Consider the following 21,254-nt stretch of genomic DNA (forward strand, 5'->3'; position numbering starts at 1 on the left):
GTTTGTACTTGACCTTGATTTAATCCAGCTGTCTACAACATCTGATATAAATTAGATCCAAAGACTCTCTTGCCTCCCTTGCTCAGATTAGTAGCAGTAATTCTACTTTTATGAGCCAATATATGCTGGAGGAGGTATGTATATTACTTCCCACAAATTACACAAGTTGATGTTTTCCTTTGTGCTCCTTGCTATGTCTTGGTTTGGTTTGCTATTTAATGACATCTTAAATTTATATTTAACTTAATGGATAATGTGTGAAGCATTATCACAAATCCTCTAGAGGCTTTTTTCCTTGTCCAGTCCTATTTGGATAATGGAACATCACACAAGGACGTAAGGGTAACAGGGAATGGAAGGTGACAACTGGTGCTGGGATTCTGATGGTTCCATTTAACTGAGTACAGGCATGTAATTTCTAACAGACCTGCAAATGTGTTCTCTTCATGGGTATCAATGCAATTTAGCTGCTTGCATATATTGCAGTGTGGTCATCAACATATGTAAAACATTTGGTAACATTTGCAGTATGTGGAACATCTGCATTTGTTTTTAATTTATGTTGTATCAAACAATTACCATTAAACAGGTATTGCAGAGTCTAGAGCCGTTGTGTATATTTACCCTGCTTTTGTATTCTATTGATGTTTCCACCCTGTTATTGTTCAGTAGTTTGTTTTTATCCACCCTTTATAATTCAGTCTCTCATAGCAAAATGCTATGCAAAATGGGCTATTGTAGTCAATTGATGTTTTATTCACCCTGCTATTGTAGTCTATTGCTTTTATATCCACCCTGCTATTGTAGTCTATTGATGTTTTTATCCACCCTGCTATTGTAGTCTATTGATGTTGTATCTACCCTGCTATTGTAATCTATTGATGTTTTATCCACCATGATAATGTAGTCTATTGATGTTTTTATCCACCCTGCTATTGTAGTCTATTGATGTTTTATCCACCATGATATTGTAGTCTATTGATGTTATATCCACCCTGCTATTGTTATATATTGATGATCCACCTGCTATTGTTATATATTGATGATCCACCTGCTATTGTAGTTTTGTACTTGCAGACCTCTTACTTTGTTGCTCTATTACTCAGGTGATTCCATATCACTAAGCCTGCTGGCTTTCTGGTTAATGTACATTTTAAAGAGAAAGGAATTGATATGCTACCAGCTGTGTGAGCATGTGTGGCCTACCCCTGTGTTTGAAAAGCATAAGCGACTGCAAGGCCTACAACCGATCATAAATATCCAAAACAATTATTTGAGAAGTTTGTAACATATGAAGAATATGATATGCATTAAATCAGGAACTTTTTTTAACTCTTGTATTTTAGTGTGAAAGGAATCAGTTAGGTACAGTGTGCTATGCCTATATCATTAGGGCATGATGAATGAACTGTGTATCTAGGCCTACTACTGATTTTGCATGTAATTGTAATGAATGAAAAAGAGTCGGGACTCAGTTGGGAGTCATCGATTCCTAGGGCAGGAGTCACCGACTCCAAAATTGAATGAATTGCCCAAGCTTATCCCAGATAGAAACTCAACTTGATTTAATTGAGTAGATTCTATTGGTAAGGAGCCAAATCTCTTGTAATTTCAGCTTTGTTTCATCTCATTTTTAGATCTATCCCATTGACAGCTATATGACCTGTGCATACTTGTTTGTTTCCCCAATCATTGCCTTCTTCCAATCTTAGCTCAAAGTATGCATAGGGGTGAAGTTAATTGATGCTGATGATGCATGTGATAAGTAGGGCCTTAGATAGCAGACATCCTGTTAACTACTTTGTTGGTAGGATTTACGTCATGACGTTGCTAACTTGTCTGAATAATTGAGTAAGGTCCCAACACATCAATGTCAAGTGTATGCTTTTAATCTTTGATTTCTTTTTAAGACAAAGAAGAGATAATTTTAGTTTCAAAATAATCCCCTAAAAGCTATATGTTATTTGTTTATATTTGTCCTGACATTTAAAGGGGTTTTTTTGCTTTTAGGAGAAATACCTATCTGATGAAGGGTGTCTTGCATCAAGTCTTCAAAGCGGTTTAAGTGGTTGTAAGCAAATATCATACCAAAGATAGGAGCAACAGCTACAATCTGATCGTGATTTACTTTGAAGTAAAATATGAAATTGGATTCCCTTTACCTCTTCTCCCAGCTGCTGACTTCCCTGCATATCTCTTCTCATGCTTTTCTGCCTTAACCTGCTGGTTTTCTTCAATTAAACAATAGCAACTAATTAAGATTTTAAATCTGTTAACTATCCAGCTATGATAACTTGTGCTACAGATTCCTATTTTTTATGTAGTGACTTACAATGAATTAAATTTAAAGGGACTGAATAAGTTGGTCTATTTCAATGCCTTTTGATGAGCAGCAAGCCTGTGGGTAGCGACAACTATTCGTTTGGTTTTGCAATTCTATGTGATCAATATAATTTAACTGAAGTATTATGTTGTTTCACCCTGGAAAACTTCAATGAAGACCATTGGTATTTACACTGTTCATACAACTGCAGAACTCACCCTACAGGTGTATAAATGATTGATACGTAGGGTTTAGTATAAACATGACTATTTGCTGAAAATGCACAAACTGTTTTCAGTAACTTGTACATTTGTTCATTCCTTTTCTCATCTCAGCTGCAAGACACTTTTCAGAAGGAAGTCAGCAAGCTATCCAAGAAGCTCTGCAACGTTTGGCCAAGAGACAAGCGGCTCGGCAGTATTCTCCAACACAAAACCAGAATCTTCTAACCCAAGTTCAAAACCCAGCCAACCCATTGTCTGGTCCAGTTCTCAATAGACAAAGTGTGTATGGACAAAGTATAGGAAGGAATAATGTTCATAACAGTAGTGGCAAGGTACCTCACCATCATAGAGCACAGTCACAGGACTCAGTAAAGGTTTATTCTGAGGGACAAAGGCTAGGAAGCTATGACTATGCCAGTTCTCAAAACGGACTTTCTTCTGGTCTGGAAATATCCTCAGGATCAAAAACAAGTGTATCTTCTAGAGGGAGCTCTTCCTCAGGCTTGCAGAGGACACTCTCAAACCCTAATTTGCTTAATCAGACTGTAGCCAACCAAATGGCATGGCAGAATGAATCACAGAAAGCATACAACACAGTGGTTGGTGTCCCACCACAAAATGGAACATACCAACCCTCGCCTGGAAGCCTTCAGTATCATTACACTGTACAGAATATGCACCCTTTATCAGCTGGTACTTACCACACTTCAAAGACATCCAGACAACGTCAATCTGAAACCAGGATGGAATCTCAACAGCCAATGAGCTTGCAGGAACAGCAGTACATATCCCATGAGCTGACTCAGCAGAATCGGCTCAAACATCAAGAGCAGGTAAGTTACCTTCATCTTGAGCAGGTTTAATGTAAGCGGTACTTTTCCCTAATTCACATATAGGTTTATGTGTTTCTTTTACACTCTTCATTTATCACATTATGGTAGCATCTTCCAAAACCCCTCCATCCATTTTCCGGTACCTTTTGAGGTGGTTACAGGCTAACTTTGATTCCAGGCCTCAGGTGTTGTGTGCCATTCATATTGAGGAGAAATCCTACAACAGTCACAAAATAATATCTTGCTGCAGTTTTGTCTGCTCTATGTGGTGGGTGATTCTGTAGCCTACTAGTATTCAGTCACTCCTTTGGTTGATTTGCATATTTGGGTCATGCTGTTAATTAGCATACATGTAAGGGATGTACTCACCAGTCAAGTTTGTGAGATGTGTTTGATCAAACAAGTAATTCTTTTTCACAAAGTTTAATATCATGTAGAGAGAATGGAGCTAGTCATCCCATTCTACACAGACTGTATCTCTCAGCTGGATGATACCCAGTACTACAAGATGTTTTTTTTCCACATCATATGAGGCTGATTTAGTCATTCTCTTGGCTTGGTTCTAACGTTGACATTGAGATTTCTGTTCATCTTGTGCGGTATCCAGAGCACCTGTTCCTAGCTGCACTTTTCTTCTTGTGAAGAAGGTCAATAATCGATATTGTTTAGAAGATGGTTTGCCAATTGTTCCTTGTTGCAGCACGCTAATTGACAAATATCTCTTTTGTTTCTTTTGCATGTGTATCTGTTTGTTGGGGGGAAGATTAATGTTACACAAACTGGCATGATCACCTTACAGATCAACAGGGGAGGTTCTTTACATATGTCCAATGAATCGCTGCAGTCACTGCAGTCCACATGGGTTTGTTGATTGCACTACATGATGTCTCTTAGAGATGTCAGTAACTATCATATGATAATTGCCTCCACTAACTTGCATCTCACGAGTTTCTAGACTGTTCATCTGATTGCTTTAGGCTACATGTCATACAGTGAGCTGACTATTGGCATGATCGAAAGTAGCTAAATACCCAGCATCCGGGAACTGACAGGTCAAACAGGGTAGCAACAGAAAAAGACCATATTGAAAAGAAAGAAAGAAGTATTTCCAATGAAACAAATCCAGGGATCATCGTAGGGTACTTTATGGGCCAGAGATCATAGTAGGGTACTTTATGGGCCAGAGATCATAGTAGGGTACTTTATGGGCCAGAGATCATAGTAGGGTACTTTATGGGCCAGAGATCATAGTAGGGTACTTTATGGGCCAGAGATCATAGTAGGGTACTTTATGGGCCAGAGATCATAGTAGGGTACTTTATGGGCCAGAGATCATAGTAGGGTACTTTATGGGCCAGAGATCATAGTAGGGTACTTTATGGGCCAGAGATCATAGTAGGGTACTTTATGGGCCAGAGATCATAGTAGGGTACTTTATGGGCCAGAGATCATAGTAGGGTACTTTATGGGCCAGAGATCATAGTAGGGTACTTTATGGGCCAGAGATCATAGTAGGGTACTTTATGGGCCAGAGCTTTCTTCATGTGAAGGATTGAAAATATTAAAATACTAAATATCATACAAATGGTTCAATGTACCTCTGTTTCTTCAACATAACACACTTATCCCTTTATTAATTAGAACTTTATCATATGTAATGACTATGTTTACTTCCAAAAAGGTTTTGAATGTCATTGTTTTGAATAACAATGGAATCATGACTCCTCTTGAAGCCACAAGTCTCAGGGCTGCGAGTACTGGACTCCAAAAATCTAGGAGCATCCAAGCCAAATTAATCTTTACATCTCATAAAATTACTTGATCAAATCTGACCATCATCAAGAATTCACACAGCAGTTGTTCAAAGTTCTGGCATCCTTTCAGTTTGAAGACAAATACAGATAAATTTATGCTAGTTGGACTTACAAATAAAGTGCTTAAATTTCAACATTTTATTTCTCATCAACACTGTAAACTTTAATGGCAAGTTTGATTGACATGTTTCGTTTTGCTTTTCTCTGTGTCAATCTCTTTTCGTTTTGCTTTCAGTTGCCATTTTTAATACAAGTTGCCCAACATCCTCCTTCAGAGCACATGTTTATAGCTACATTTTGATTTATGGTCTTCACCTCTGGATAGTATTAACTTTACTATTTCTTTCTATAATTTATGAAGGAACAGATCAAACCATATCAGACCTTCCTAGTATCAGAATTAAATGTAGAGCTGTATCTTCTCAAATCTCCTTAGCTTGGTGTCATGGCATATTGTTGTTTTAATGGGCAAATGCAAACATTGTCTTAATTCATTGGTACAAACTATAAATTGTAAGGGAAGAATAACCAGTCTTGGCAAAACTGTCAACATTCCATGAAATGTGACATATGTTTGCAGCAACCAGTATTCAATAGAGCATAAAGCAATCCTCAACAAAAAACAACTCTGGCAAAAAATAAAATTCACTTGCCACTGGTAATGTTATATATGCTATATAGTCAAAATACAGTTTCCAAAAAGAATGCTAATGAAAGTTGTGGCAAGTGGGCAAGCATGTACTTGTTGAGGCCTGGTGTTAGGTTCATTAGTATTTGCATTTAGAGGATGAAGTTATATTATAAAGTGTTCTATGGTGCTGTTAGCTGGTAATTTAGCAGTAATAATAGCTGACATAACACAGAGCTGCTTGTCATGTTGTAATTTAAGCTATTTATATGGTGTGTCTCTTGTCAAAGAACAGCTTTCTTGATCTGACGGTCTAGGGACCTCCCAACACCACATGTGTTTTCATGTGATATAAGTAGAAAGCATGCTAAAATATTTACCTGCAGAGAGATGTAATGATACATGCATTGACATGCAGAGAGAACACACAGGAATCAGATTTAGTGGTCCTGTCAACTTTAATGTTTGTTGCTACTAAAATCTACAAAATATTTCTCCTGTATTGTTTCTCTTATATTCCATAGCAACATGGATATTATGACAATATCTATTGTCACCACAATGACTTGAGTCCCTTAGCTCAGTGGCATTATAATACTCTTGGCTATTGTCTTCCCCAGAGTGACCAAGTGTCTGTGACAAAGGTAATTATCTCTGTGGTTACAAGTATACTCAAAACATCCCATCCATAGATACAAAAAAAGGGGTCTTCTGCCACCAATTGCATAAATGTGTATTTTTCAACAAAAGAACTAATAGCAAATGGGATCCTCTGAAAGCTGGACAGATTTCTTTGTTTGTGTCTTAAGTATGTTTAGGGAAGACTCACATCGACATGTTACATCATTACCATCTTCACACTTGACTGCATACACTCCGGAAAAGCCTGAATTAGTTAAAAGAATTGTCTGCTAGCCCTTAGAAATTACCATAAAAAACGATGATCAATTTTCCAAACATGTTTTTAAAGAAGAAGAAAGCTAATATTGTGTTTGACAGAGAAATGATTTTTTAATCGTTGAGGATTGATATTTCAAATATACTTTGAAGTTTGAACAGTACTTAGAGAACTTGACATCATCTGGGCAAATGCAGATTGGGACATAACCTACGCTGCACACAGTTCCTACAGTAGTTACAGCAACCACGTTTGAAAACAGATTAATTTCTTCCTTAATTTTCGGGTGAAATTTCTTATATCATGGATGATCCCATGCTTTTATGTAGTACATCAGTGGTTTTGTGGTATTTGTGTAACACAAGATAAGCTGAACAGCAGACTCATTGTTGTTTACATTGCGCTGTCCAGCTCCAATGCGAAGAATGCTCGCATGTAGGCTACCGTAAAGTTTACAATCGGACAGTTCTATGAAGCCTAAGCTTTCTGGTACTACATTGTGCGCTGCCCAGCTCCAATGCGAAGAATGCTTGCATGTAGGCTACCGTAAAGTTACAATCGGACAGTTCTATGAAGCCTAAAAGCTTTCTGTTACTTCATTGTGCTCTGACATCGATTCCACCATATTTCACCTTGCGATGTTCCAATTACTTTTTAATTAATGTTAAAGAAGCTTCCTTTTACTGTTTTAAGTTGATCTGTGAATGTTATTTCAGCAGTTTCGGAGAACAGCTTATGGGCATTTCCATGAAAAAGTGGACATGGGCTCAAAAGATAAATTCTGCAATGACATCTTGTCATTGGTTAAATGTTGTTGTAAACATATATCCAAGTTTGTGGAATCAATATGATACCTTCCTAAATATTGATTTTTTTCATGGAAATTTGTACATGCGAGAGTGTATTTGTTGTGGAAATGGGAGTGCTAACTTCAAGTCGCCCTTTTTTCCTATTTGCCCGCATTACATCATTCACCAAATTGATGGGTTCGAACTACCGATGCTTTTGGTGAGAAACTGTTGAATTTGAAAACCAGATTTTCACAAGAAGAAAACATTGAATAGGGAAAATTTTTGCAGGGTTAGAAAGAGAAAAATAACAGCTATGAGGACAATGTATCAAAATCTCCCACCAGACAATTCCTTTAAATAGCCTAGTCAACTCTGAATGGATTTGTTGTTATTGTTTGAAAGCATTTGATCCAAGTGGTGAGCGCCAGAGCTATTTGTGGTTCCTATGTGACAAAATCAAAGAGAACAAGGAAATCAGTTACAGTACAACCTGCTCCAAGATCTTTCTGAAGGCCAATGCCAGTTCTTGATTTAAACAATCCAGACTTCCAACATGTCAACACACTGTATTTTTTTCTGCACAAGTCAACCCATTTTCTTTCTTCTATTCGCTCTTCAAGATACCAAAAACTTTTCTTACATTAGAAATGTTTAACAAACAAAACATTAATAAGTGCCAGTCTCATAAGATCACAAGTAAATTTTTTTTAAATACAGTAATAGATACAGGTTTTGCATATTTACAAGACTAACTAAATGCCTATTACTGACATTTGTCTGCTGAAAGGATTGTCATGTATTTCTGGTATTTGATTGGCTAATAATACTCCACTACAAGCTTCTACAAACATTTTGACATCATTTGCACATAAAATTCATTGTCGAACCTTGATTTCTTGCAACATTATTACAGCAGAACTACCAATCCCGAGGTTATTAATCAGGTTCAGTAGTTACTCCAGTGAATGCTGCAAAATGTTTGGGCAACTCCCTGACCAGACCACCTGTTTCAATGATGTTTTGTTTTAATGTGCAGCAATTGTACCACTGGGACACTCATTCACACAACAAGAAGTTGTTTTTTTCCTTCTGTTTGTTGATTGTTGTAGTCAGCAACTAGAATTGCTGTTCTGAATCTACTGAATGCACATTGCATAGATCACTTGATTTATACAACAATATTATTTACTCAAAATAACATTGGGAATATTTTGTTTGTTGCAAAAGGAGGATGTCTTTTGATACATCAAACTGATGGTAGATATTGTTCGGAAATATGTCTAACATAAGAAGATACGAAATGGAACAAATAGAAGAAAGACACATCTAGAAAGAGTTACACAGGTCGACAAAGAAACAAGCAAACTGTTTGGGGCCATTTTAAGCATGGTATTATGACTGCATGGTATTGACAGCTTGTAACAGGGTAAGACTCGGAAGCTATTTGTGAAGGGGAAGTTGTGAAGATAGTAGTTATATTTACAAAGATACAGATTTCGCAGAACCTGGTATGGGGAGGCTATCATGGTCAGCTTATGTCGAACAAACTTGGATATATCACAGCTTGGAGGAGCGCATTTGATATTCGCTTTGGAAAAAAAAAAGGTTGGTATCTCCTTATGTTGTCGATATTTTTCAGTAATTTTGTGATTTTAAGGAATTTGTATTCAAATCGTATTCTGAAGCACAATAAAAAGTAAACCCGCTCTATTGTGGTATACTCGGATCATCACTGAGTTCAAGTAGTGAATTTATATCTGTTTAGAGATTCAGGGATACCTGGTAGTGTGTGTGCTCAAGTGGTGGCTATAGTCAGTATGAAGGGTAGCCACGATAGCATGGCAATGAATGAGGAGCGTTGATGAGAGGCTTCCCTTACCAACTTGCAGTTTCTTTGTATTATAATACTACATCTCCATTCATTCCCTACAATACTACAACTATTGCTTGTGATCTCACGATAAAAGTAATAGTTTGCAAAATGTTCTTGCATGTCATCAAGAAGACTTACAAAGTTACCAAAGTATGTAGGCAAGCATTTTGACATGTCTGTAAATTTGTTGATGATCCATTGCTTTCATGTTATCTAATGTGTTAGTCTGTGAATTTGTTGATGATCCTACATGCTTTCATGATATCCAATGTGTTGGTCTGTGAATTTATTGATGATCCTATATATATATGCTTTCATGATATCCAATGTGTTGGTCTGTGAATTTATTGATGATCCTATATATATGCTTTCATGATATCCAATGTGTTGGTCTGTGAATTTATTGATGATCCTATATATATGCTTTCATGATATCCAATGTGTTGGTCTGTGAATTTGTTGATGATCCTATGCTTTCATATTATCCAATGTGTTGGTCTGAATTTATTGATGATCCTATGCTTTCATGTTGTGTTCTGTGAATTAATTGATGATCCTATGCTTTCATGTTATCCAATATGTTGGTCTGTGAATTTATTGGTGATCCCATGTTTTCATGAATGTTGTGTTTGTCTGTGAATTTATTGATGATCCTATGCTTTCATGTTATTTAATGTGTTGGTCTGTGAATTTATTGATGATCCTATGTTTTCATGTTGTGTTGGTCTGTGAATTTATTGATGATCAGATGCTTTCATGTAATCCAATGTGTTGGTCTGTGAATTTATTGGTGATCCTATGCTTTCATGTAATCCAATGTGTTGGTCTGTGAATTTATTGGTGATCCCATGCTTTTATGAATGTTGTGTTGGTCTGTGAATTTATTGATGATCCTATGCTTTTATGTTATCCAATGTGTTGGTCTGAATTTATTGATGATCCCATGATTTCATGTTGTGTTGGTCTGAATTTATTGATGATCCTATGCTTTCATGTTATCCAATGTGTTGGTCTATGAATTTATTGATGATCCCATGCTTTCATGTTATCCAATGTGTTGGTCTGAATTTATTGATGATCCCATGATTTCATAACATTGTGTTGGTCTGTGAATTTATTGGTGATCCTTTGCTTTCATGTTATCCAATGTGTTGGTCTGTGAATTTATTGATGATCCCATGCTTTCATGTTATCCAATGTGTTGGTCTGAATTTATTGATGATCCCATGATTTCATGTTGTGTTGGTCTCTGAATTTATTGGTGATCCTTTGCTTTCATGTTATCCAATGTGTTGGTCTGAATTTATTGATGATCCCATGTTTTCATGTTGTGTTGGTCTGTGAATTTATTGATGATCAGATGCTTTCATGTAATCCAATGTGTTGGTCTGTGAATTTATTGGTGATCCTATGCTTTCATGTAATCCAATGTGTTGGTCTGTGAATTTATTGGTGATCCCATGCTTTTATGAATGCTGTGTTGGTCTGTGAATTTATTGATGATCCTATGCTTTTATGTTATCCAATGTGTTGGTCTGAATTTATTGATGATCCCATGATTTCATGTTGTGTTGGTCTGAATTTATTGATGATCCTATGCTTTCATGTTATCCAATGTGTTGGTCTATGAATTTATTGATGATCCCATGCTTTCATGTTATCCAATGTGTTGGTCTGAATTTATTGATGATCCCATGATTTCATAACATTGTGTTGGTCTGTGAATTTATTGGTGATCCTTTGCTTTCATGTTATCCAATGTGTTGGTCTGTGAATTTATTGATGATCCCATGCTTTCATGTTATCCAATGTGTTGGTCTGAATTTATTGATGATCCCATGATTTCATGTTGTGTTGGTCTCTGAATTTATTGGTGATCCTTTGCTTTCATGTTATCCAATGTGTTGGTCTGAATTTATTGATGATCCCATGATTTCATAACATTGCGTTGGTCTCTGAATTTATTGGTGATCCTTTGCTTTCATGTTATCCAATGTGTTGGTCTGTGAATTTATTGATGATCCCATGCTTTCATGTTATCCAATGTGTTGGTCTGTGAATTTATTGATGATCCTATGATTTCATGTTGTGTTGGTCTTTGAATTTATTGATGATCCTTTGCTCTCATGTTATCCAATGTGTTGGTCATACAGTAGGTGTTCTCATTTGTCAATATAGCAAATTGTATCTTTGGTTATACAAAGTCCTGTTTAGTGATGTGCAATCCATTCCAATAAACAGCACTCTACAAGTGCCAGTGAATGGAACTTTATTTGTTAATATCTGATGATAAAGCAACCTTGCTTGCCCCTTAGCCTCAGTTTGCCTTTGTCTCCTTTTAATGGGTTCTATTGTACTGTCAGCCTGCCAGGTGTTGAGGTAAACTGTCCACTAATAAGACATACTTGAAGGCTCTATGGGATTATACAGGTTACTGATGTGCAAACCCCCACAAAGATTTCCACAACCACCACAAACCACTCTAGATATTTCGGGATTTCCATTTTTTTGTACTTTTTGTTGGGGTTTTCTTTGTTTTTGTGGGTAAAGGTTTGATATGTGATTTACTGCTCTCAGCTGTTTAATGTAATTCTTATAACTGGATAGAGATCCAACTGAGAATCCCAAGATTTAATTTGTGGTTACTCTTTTCAAATGGTTGCAGTAAGTTCCATTTCCTGCCTGCCATTCCAGGCTTGCTTGACACAGGACCACAGCACAGGTCTATTTGGATTACAGATAGGACAACAAAGACAGGGCCAGCAAAAAAGAAAGAAAAATCAAGCTGGCTATTTATGTCCTGTCACAGCCAATCCTCCCAGTAGCAACTTGCATTAGTTTATGTTAGTATTTCAATTGTTTTATTGTACATGTATAGGAAGTGAGAACAAGTAGCAAGTGGTTAATACTGACAAATTAAGTCCATTTGAAATGAAATCTTGACAATACATGAAAGTGACTTGCAAATATTATTGTGAAGAGTGTGTTGAGAATGTGATAGGCTGGGAGGGGAAAGGAGTGGGGGGGAGGTGAGGTGTGAGAAAGGTGTGGAATTCACCAAATGATGGAAATCTTTGTGTGTAGCCACTCTGTGTAAAGCTTAATACACATAATTGCAACACAAAACAAGTCTGTATTTTAAAGGTAACTTGGACAGCTGCAGGAGTCTTTACACTTGGTACAATGTAGTAGTGCAACATATCATCTCGAACCTTAAATAATTGATGTAGAAACAATGGAATTAATTAGAAATATTACAATCCAACTATCAGTTGGTCAAATTGCTTCCTCTCTCTGTATCCCTTGTATTATGTAATGCTCATAACTTTTCTGGTGTTTCAATACTGGTTTTAAAGTACTTAGCCACATCTGAAATACATTTGCCTGAAGTAACTCTTAGACTTCATCCAACCACATATTAATATCCTACCCAGCATCACAAAGCTACACCAGTCACAGATTGATTGATTTCATCTGTGCATGAAACCACATGTGAACAAGTTAAAAGTTTAAATGTTTATAGATTCTTTTGCAAAACCTGGAAATCATGAACATGGATTTTTGTCAATGTTTCTGAAAGGTCAGATCTGGGACAAGTCCTCAGTAGATTATGAAATTTATAGAAGGTGAGGACCTTTGTATGATTTGTAAGTGGAATGGAAAAGAACCCCTGGCTAGACATTCCCTCAGCTATTGTTACCGGCTATGTAGAAATGTCTGTGTCTGTCTGTTACTTGGCAATTATACAATATATGCTTTTCTTTTTCTTTGTTCTGTTTAATGAAACTTTGACACAATGATCCTCCTGGTGATGAACTTTTCAGGAATCTTAGGTCAAACATCATTTAGGGGCTGGCTGGTCATTATACGAAAATATGCAAACATTCTTCTCCAGCAGGATGGATACATATATACTTACAAAGAGTTTTCTAGGCCAGTCCCTGTAAGCAGCAGTTGTGAGTTGTTACAAACAGGGTTGAGGGATATGTTTATGTAGCTTTCATGGCTGGTCAGGGTGAAACCTATGGTACATGCCAAATTTAATGTGGTACTCTATGAGCTTTTGCTTCTCATTGACAGAGATTCACAGTTTTAGTTTACTTTACTTTAGAGATTCAGCTTTAGGAATTATTTTGGTAACCAAAGGTGATGGATAAATAATTCCAAGGTAGAGAGTGAAGTAGGAGTTGATTATTATGTTGTAGAGGATTACTGAGATTCATTTTATAGGTGATACTATTAACAGTAAGTTAATCCATCTGATTATAGTCTTTGAGGAGTGAAATCTTTGTCTTGCCAATTTTCTTCTCAGATTGACAAAAACAGTATCTAGGTGGATCTAAGTGACCCTGTGATAATTACTTCTCTAACCCAGAGTTGTTTTATATTGGTTAGTAGCAGCTGTAGACATCACCAAACTGCCAGTATTTAAAACAAACTCAAATTCTACACAAGGTCCAAATACTGTGATCATGGTTTGGTATTTTGTATTTTCTCAACCCTTTGACTTTTAACAATTTCAGTAGCTATAAATAATGTCTTGACTTGAAGGTATGGCATCAGCTGTCTGGTTGTGGTTTAAGGGTGTACCTCTATGCTCAGCAGTGACTAAAGACCAATTTAGTTTAGTTTGAACTTGACTTTAGTGACACATGTTGCTCTCCTCAATAAATGTGGCAAAGCCCATGGGGAGAAGGTTAATGAACCCCTTAAGGTTTAACTATTAAACTAATGAGAGCATTTGCAGTCTCTTGTGAATCCAGCCAATCCCACCTAACATAAAAGGTCAATTAAATATGATGCCTCTAGAGCACTCTTTAAAAGCTACTCATCAGTTAGTGCCCCAAATAGTAACATGCTGAAAATTATACCTGTGGTAGTAGATTAACTAAAACGACTGCACTTAGTCTATACACTTATGTCATTAGTATATAACTATGGTATGTGTGGGTAACCTGGGAGTAGGTCTATCTTATCATATTACATAAATATATGGATGAATTTATATGAACGATGACGTAAGTGTATAGACTCAATGCAGTCGTTTAGTTAATCGACCACAAAAGTCTCTAGAGGCAGGGTTTCCCTAATTTCATCCCCCCATGAACCCCCTGTGGATGTCAGAGTTGACCACGAACCCCCAACTTTTCGAGACACGATCTGAGTCATTATTATACTATAATACGCATAACAGTGCTTCGTAAAAGATCAAGTTCATAATGTAATATTGTAGAGTTTGTCGATAGGTACAACTTTTTTACATTACTAAATTATATGATATATCAGATTTTAGTTCAACAAAAAGTACTCTAGTTTTGACTTTCAGAAACGTCTCACGAAGCCCCTGGGATGGACTCACGCACTCCCTGGGGGTTCATGCACCCCAGTTAGTGAACCCCTGCTCTAGAGTATTCTTTAAAGGCTCATCAGTTAGTGCCCTAAATTGTAACATGCTGAAAATTGCTGAAAGGTAAAATACTTTTTTTCAAAAAGTATAGTTTCCAAATATCTTCCAGACTGTGAGGAATGTTAAATTTGGCAATAATTTGTCTCAAAGAGCTAAAATGCTTTAAGGGTGTCTAGTTTGAAGTCTGAAATGGAGTAACCATTATATATAGTTCATATGAAAGTAATGCTGAGTCCTGATGCTGAGACTGATTCTTCATTTCAACATACTGTACGTAGTAGTCTCAAATCAGGCCACAGGATTCTTTATTGGGATTGTTTCATGGGAAACAACTTTTTAGTAACTAAACAGTCACCAATCTTTTTTTTACAATTTTAACTCAAACTAGTTCAGTTGATGGTGTAACTAACAAAGTTCTGTTGTTTATCAATCTGTATCTTAATTAAATATATAAGAGGCATGTTCTGTCAATCTGTCATGCCTTTTGATAAAACTTTGATATAATGGTCCTTGAGTGGTGGGTCATTGTGCTTGTCTGAGGATATGAGCACAAAGGCCATTGACAGTAGATCATTTTAGCCTTGTTACTGTACAGATTATATTGTTTAGGAAATTACAACTTAGCACTTCTCGTCCCATTCAGAAATGCATCAACCAAAGATTCTTATAATTTTGTTGTTAAGCTGTCGGTTATCTTGGTAAGGTCATGTTGGGGTCTTGTAAAATTAGAATTGACAGCTGCCTACAAACTTACAAAGAGTACGTAACCTGAAGGACTTTTTTAATACTGATCGATTAATACTGTAATAATTGAGCATAAATTGGTTTAGTAAATCATATAGCCACTTTGTTTGATATTTAACCAGTATGCCATTCTTATAGCCAGCCTAATTGGTAATTTGGCTTGCTCTGTCATTGATCCAGCCAAAGCCATGCAATTAATCTCATATCAAGCAGCAATGAGGGAACTCCTGTAATTAAGAAACTGGGTCTTGTTTTATTCTTAATTGTGCCAGATCAAACCCAGACTTATGACATGGTATACCACTGTACATGATTTATATCACCTTCCCCCATCTTTGTGTGGAATTTGTACTGTTAGTGGCAGCCCCGCTCACTTATATGGGAACAAGTCCAACTGTGATTTTTGACAATCCACTCTTCTTGTGGAAAACATGTTCATTTTGGAAAACCAAATCATTGTGGCAAACATGAACACTTTGGCAGCCAAATTTATGTTGAGTTGAAGTTTTCAAGTTCTTGGTTCTTTCTGCAAAGATGTTGGTTTAAAGAAGTCAGCTGGTGATGACAGTGATTTTATTTAATAACTTTTATTTTGTAAACAGATCATGGTTATGAAGATACTCTTTTCTGGGTGGTCCCTGTATTGTAGTCATTTGTGTCACATATCTCATGTTTTTCCCATCATTTGGACTAATTGTATTGAAAAGTATGGATTCTGTAACATAACAAAGAAGTTGAATGTTCACATGTCAGAAATGACACCTGTTAGAATGTAGTCTATGTTTGGAGTTATGGTCCATCTGGATTTCTACTTCAGGTCTAGAAGCTACTTGCCTTCAAACCATTGGTTTACTGTGCCATTGGAATGTAATAATTTGTGTGAAGTATCTGGAATAGTTACAGCTGGAATTTCACAGAAAAGGCAAACAACCATCAATTTGTCTTTGATAATTTAATAATCACAAGACTTTGTCTGCATACAAGAGTGAGCACTTTTGTAATTGGAAAAAAAAAACCTGTACAATGCAATATGACATCATACAGCTCATTCATCCAGTGAGGTACTACAACTTTAGTTGTCTCAACTTAACATCACAAGAGAGCAGAATTCCATTCTATTTGTGTCATCTTTCAAATTTGTAGTTGGTTTACAGTACTGTGCTGCATTGTAGGTCAAATACTTACTCTTTTCTTAAGTTGTTTGAGGTACATGGTACCATCTCTTTGAGTTACCGCCTTAAGTGTCATAACAATATATATATATAATAATATATGAATTAATTTTGTCTTTCTTTTTGTTTTGTCACCTTTTTTCAATCCTATTTATAAATATGTAATATTTATCCTGGATATGAAATATTTAATCTGACAATTTCACAACTGAACCGTGGATACATTTCTCCTTATTTAGGACCTACCCCCATTTGTTGCAGTACTAATTGATGTTCAAATTATAGTTTGAACAATAGGAAGACATTCTGAACTTTTCTGAAATATCTAGTGAGAGACCTTGTTGTCATTACTGCATGTCCAAAATGTAGGCTGAAATGGGTCATATACAGTTAATGTTCTAATATATTTGTTTTGTGAACCTGCGTCCATACTACTTTCTGAGCAATCAGCATGTTGTATTATTGTGTACATTTGTCAGTTATTGTCAATGGGTGGCTCGGGCATACTTTCATAATTGTTCAAGGGGCTAACACTTGGAGAGATTGATCTTGTTCTCACATGTAGCAATTTTAAAGCACAGACGCGCTTGTCATAAAGAGGAATTACAGTTCTTTTGAATGTATTCCATACCCTGGTGAGGATCTGGGGACTTCGGCTGCAGCATTTGCAGATATTCTTGTTCTTTCGAATGCTCAATTAAACACACAGAAATACTGTTGAGATAGGAATTCAATTTCAGTGAATTGTTTCAAAGACCTGGTAGGCGAACTGGGGAAGCCCCTGCAAGCTGTAGCATTTTGTTAGCCTAATAGTAACCAAGTTTGGGAAATGTAAATGTATGGCCTAATATTAACCAAGTCTGGGAAATGTAAATGTATGAGAGAATTAGAAACAGAACAGTTTTGTTTTCTTTCTGCATCTGAAATTCATGGTTGTATGACACCCTCACTGAATTCTGCTCTATTTGAGACCAACAAGGCTAATTTTAAATATTCTCTGGTGTGTGTGGCAGGTGTGAATTTGGAAGTGAAGGGTTTCAAATGTCTTGTGAATGTAAGGTTGGAAAAAAAGTGACATTCCCTTTGAAAACACACATAATGTAGTTCTGTTTTTACTCTTTTTGTATACAGATTGCTGCCTATCACACCAGTACAACAGTAGCTGTGCAAGATGCCCTCCAGAGACATGCAAGCACCACTTTGCCATATGCGGACAGCTCTGTGAAAAGAAAACCCCATCCACCATCCCAAACATGTGGCCAATCACGGAGACCGATTAGTTCCCAACGGCTGGCTAGGTAAGATTAAATCAGTTAACCAGTTTGAGTACCAGTAACAATCCACCAGGTGGAGCAGAGTACAGACAACTGTGCTAGAATATGTATATGAGTAAGAACTCACTACAAGTCTGCAGTTATGAAAATTTATATATCAAAGGCAGGTAAAGTATTGCCACTATAGCTGTTATATGTAAACTGATAATGAGGGGAAAACGATGGAAAGACAATTGTCCATCTGACATGGATGGTGACATTTAATGGTAAGATTATTTATCTTACCTTTCATGAATATATTCAATTGTAGCATTTCCAATAGGGCTGGTGAATAGTGTCAGCCAGTACAGATATCACAAAATTGTGAACATGAAGGGCATGCAAAGCAAGAAATAAGTTGTTAGGTAAACATTTAGGTTTTAATGTGTGACCCCACATGTTCAGTCCTCCCACCCAGGAGACATTAGTAGTGTTTGCACGGGTTATCCGGGTACCCGGGTACCCGCCCGACGCAATACTACCCGGTTCCTAATTTATTACCCGAATTCTACGCAAAGTGTGATTTAAAAAAAAAAAAAAATGCAAACCTACGGTTAGGCAGATTTCCCATTGACTTAGTGTGGTGTTAGGCTAACATATGTGGTCGAAGGTAACAGCAATAACGAAGGTACCCCCCCCCCCCCGACGCGATACTACCCGGTTCCTAATTTATAATTGAATCCTACGCAGTGTGATTTAAAAAAAAAATATATGCAAACCGATGGTTAGGCAGATTTCCCATTGACTCAGTGTGGTGTTAGGCTACCATGTGGTTGAAGATAACAGCGATAACGGAACTATTCCATGGATATCTTATAACTGCGTCACAATTTCAGCTAATAAACAAATGGCTATGCTAGATTACCCCATTTACTTAGTGTGGTGTTAGGCAACCACGTGGTCGAACGTAACAGCAATAATGAATGTGTACCATGGATATCTTATAACTGCGTCACAATTTCAGCGAATAAAAAGATGGTTAGGTTTAGCTAGATTTCTCATGCATTGACTTAGTGTGGTGTAAGGCTACCATGTGGAAGAAATGATTATTAATTCATTCGTTTATTTCATAGAAGGAAAGGCTGACAAGGAATTTTACGACATGTTTATGGATCATAGACGGGATAAATAAAAAATAATAATCGCAAGTGGCATTTTACAAATCGTGTATTCCAAATGCGATCAAATTGGGCGAATCGCGTAATCTCGCGGCTAATGCGAACCCTGGGCCTGCATAATAGATAGTAGTAGTAAAAACTGTTTAGGAGCTAACTTGGATATTTTTATGGTGTGATCCAATAGACGTGGAGAGCCTGCATAAGCAGCGGCGGCAGTGCGATGTTAACAACATTACTTCTAATTAGTAGTAATGTTAATTAATAATTACATTAAGTAATTAACAAGTTTATGACAGAAAAAAAGCAAATAGAAATTATTGAGGAAGGTTTTATACCTTACCTTACACATACGTGTTTGAACATGAAAACATTGTCAGTAGAGAAAATACTTCATTTATAATAGCATCCAATATGTAATTTCTTGAAAATCGTGAAAAACGAGAGTAAACAATTTTTCCCGGGTACCCGGATACCCGACGGGTAACGGCTCTCGGGTACCCGGTTCCCGATTTTTGGACCCGTGTAAACACTAGACATTAGTCTTAATGAGAGCAGGGTTCTTCGCCTGTAATGGGGAGACAACACACAAACAAATAGAATCACACCAAAACCATATATTACTATACAATTGATGTATTCATAATTAAAGAAGCAAGAAGAAAAAGAGAAGTTAATTAAGAACAACAAATTTTTAACTTTTCATATGAAACAGTAAACTATAAAAACACAATTAATCCCATCCGTGTCCAGATGTAACACAAGTAGGGGGAAGGGGGCTCACTCTCTCTCTGCTCGGCTGTCTGTCTGGTGCAGGGCAGATCATGGCTTGGTGGGAGGGGGCATCTTACGACCAGGGTGTTAGTCATGCCCACCCAATCCAAAGAACATGTGTAGAAATTATTGGGTAATTTCTAAAGATGATGTCTACAACATCCTAGATGGCTGAGGGCTGTCAAGTAAGTGGCCTTTAGAACTTAAATATCAAATATAATCAAGAGCAATGGGGCTTAATACCAAATGCAATATGAGACAAATCTATAACTGTATAAATATATAAATTAAACATAGTACATTCCTGTGTGCTTGGAGCCATCACAGAGTAAAAGCTTACTTCAGGAAAAAACAAAGTGATTCATACAAAAATACAAAGTGATTCATACATGTATAGAAATTAGTAGATAATTTCTATTGATTTCTCCAACATCCTGAGACGACTGAGGCCGTTCAAGTGAGTGGCACAGATCACTGGTAAACTGGCTGCCTTATAGAGCCTGGGGAAAGTACCTGCCAAGCCCAAATAAGGAGATAAATAAACCAGCTGATCGGCTTACTCATTATCGAAAACACCAACATTACTATTAAACAACCACTAAGACACCAGGTGTAAACAACTGACATAGTCCCAGAGAATGAGCTAATACACAAAGAGTTGGAGAAAAGGGTCACCTGTTTGCAGAAGATCTCCAACTCATGGGAAAACTTCACCTTTGAATATGTTGGCTTATGGGTTCGGTAGTGGTTAACTCTTCTTGGTACACATGGAGGACAAGGCAATGTCATTGCAAGAATAAAGGCATAGTCATGACAACTTCCTGCAAGGAAGTGACAGGCCATTGAACTCCATGAGCACCGAGAATTTGTAGGGGGAACCTATAACAGGGAGGGGGCATCTAAATCCTAGTAAGTCCTAATTTACCCAAAAATTAAGGGTGCTACAAAAGCAAGGTATAAACTTTGCTACGGTAACTGTAACGTCAAAATTTGTGGTGTTAGCTTTACGTTGCCATGGTTACCACTTCTTACAATTTATTTGCAAAATTCAAACCCTTCTTGCTAACTCTCATTGTTCTTTTACTTTAAGTTCATGGAATTATCTATATGGAGAAAGCAAGCTACTTGCTAAGATGCTACAATTGTTAAGAAGAAACAACGATAGCTATTATATCTCATGACTTTTAATTATGAAAGTTTTTATTTCCCTTGCTATTCAAACTTCAAAGCAGCATGTTTACGTGGGTGTGAAATATAAAACTGCTGGTAATCAGATCTAATAATTTACTTTTTGAAGTTTTGTTTGAGGATTCTTTAGTATACTAGCTAAGCTGATTGCGGTTAT

The 21,254-nt window shown here is 36.8% G+C and overlaps 1 protein-coding gene across 6 annotated transcripts in view; it reads left to right on the top strand.

The window, feature by feature from the left end:
- The window catches only part of LOC139970567 (tubulin polyglutamylase TTLL5-like), a 185,279-nt gene that overhangs the window by 77,107 nt on the left and 86,918 nt on the right, over positions 1–21,254 (top strand). For all 6 annotated transcript variants that reach the window (XM_071976367.1, XM_071976363.1, XM_071976365.1 and 3 more), the window contains 2 exons: positions 2,659–3,380; positions 17,839–18,005. In XM_071976367.1, the coding sequence (XP_071832468.1) occupies positions 2,659–3,380; positions 17,839–18,005 (889 nt within the window). The remainder of the gene's footprint in view (positions 1–2,658; positions 3,381–17,838; positions 18,006–21,254) is intronic.

The sequence above is a fragment of the Apostichopus japonicus genome, chromosome 8 (assembly GCF_037975245.1).
Source record: "Apostichopus japonicus isolate 1M-3 chromosome 8, ASM3797524v1, whole genome shotgun sequence".
NCBI classification, from domain to species: Eukaryota; Metazoa; Echinodermata; class Holothuroidea; order Aspidochirotida; family Stichopodidae; genus Apostichopus; species Apostichopus japonicus.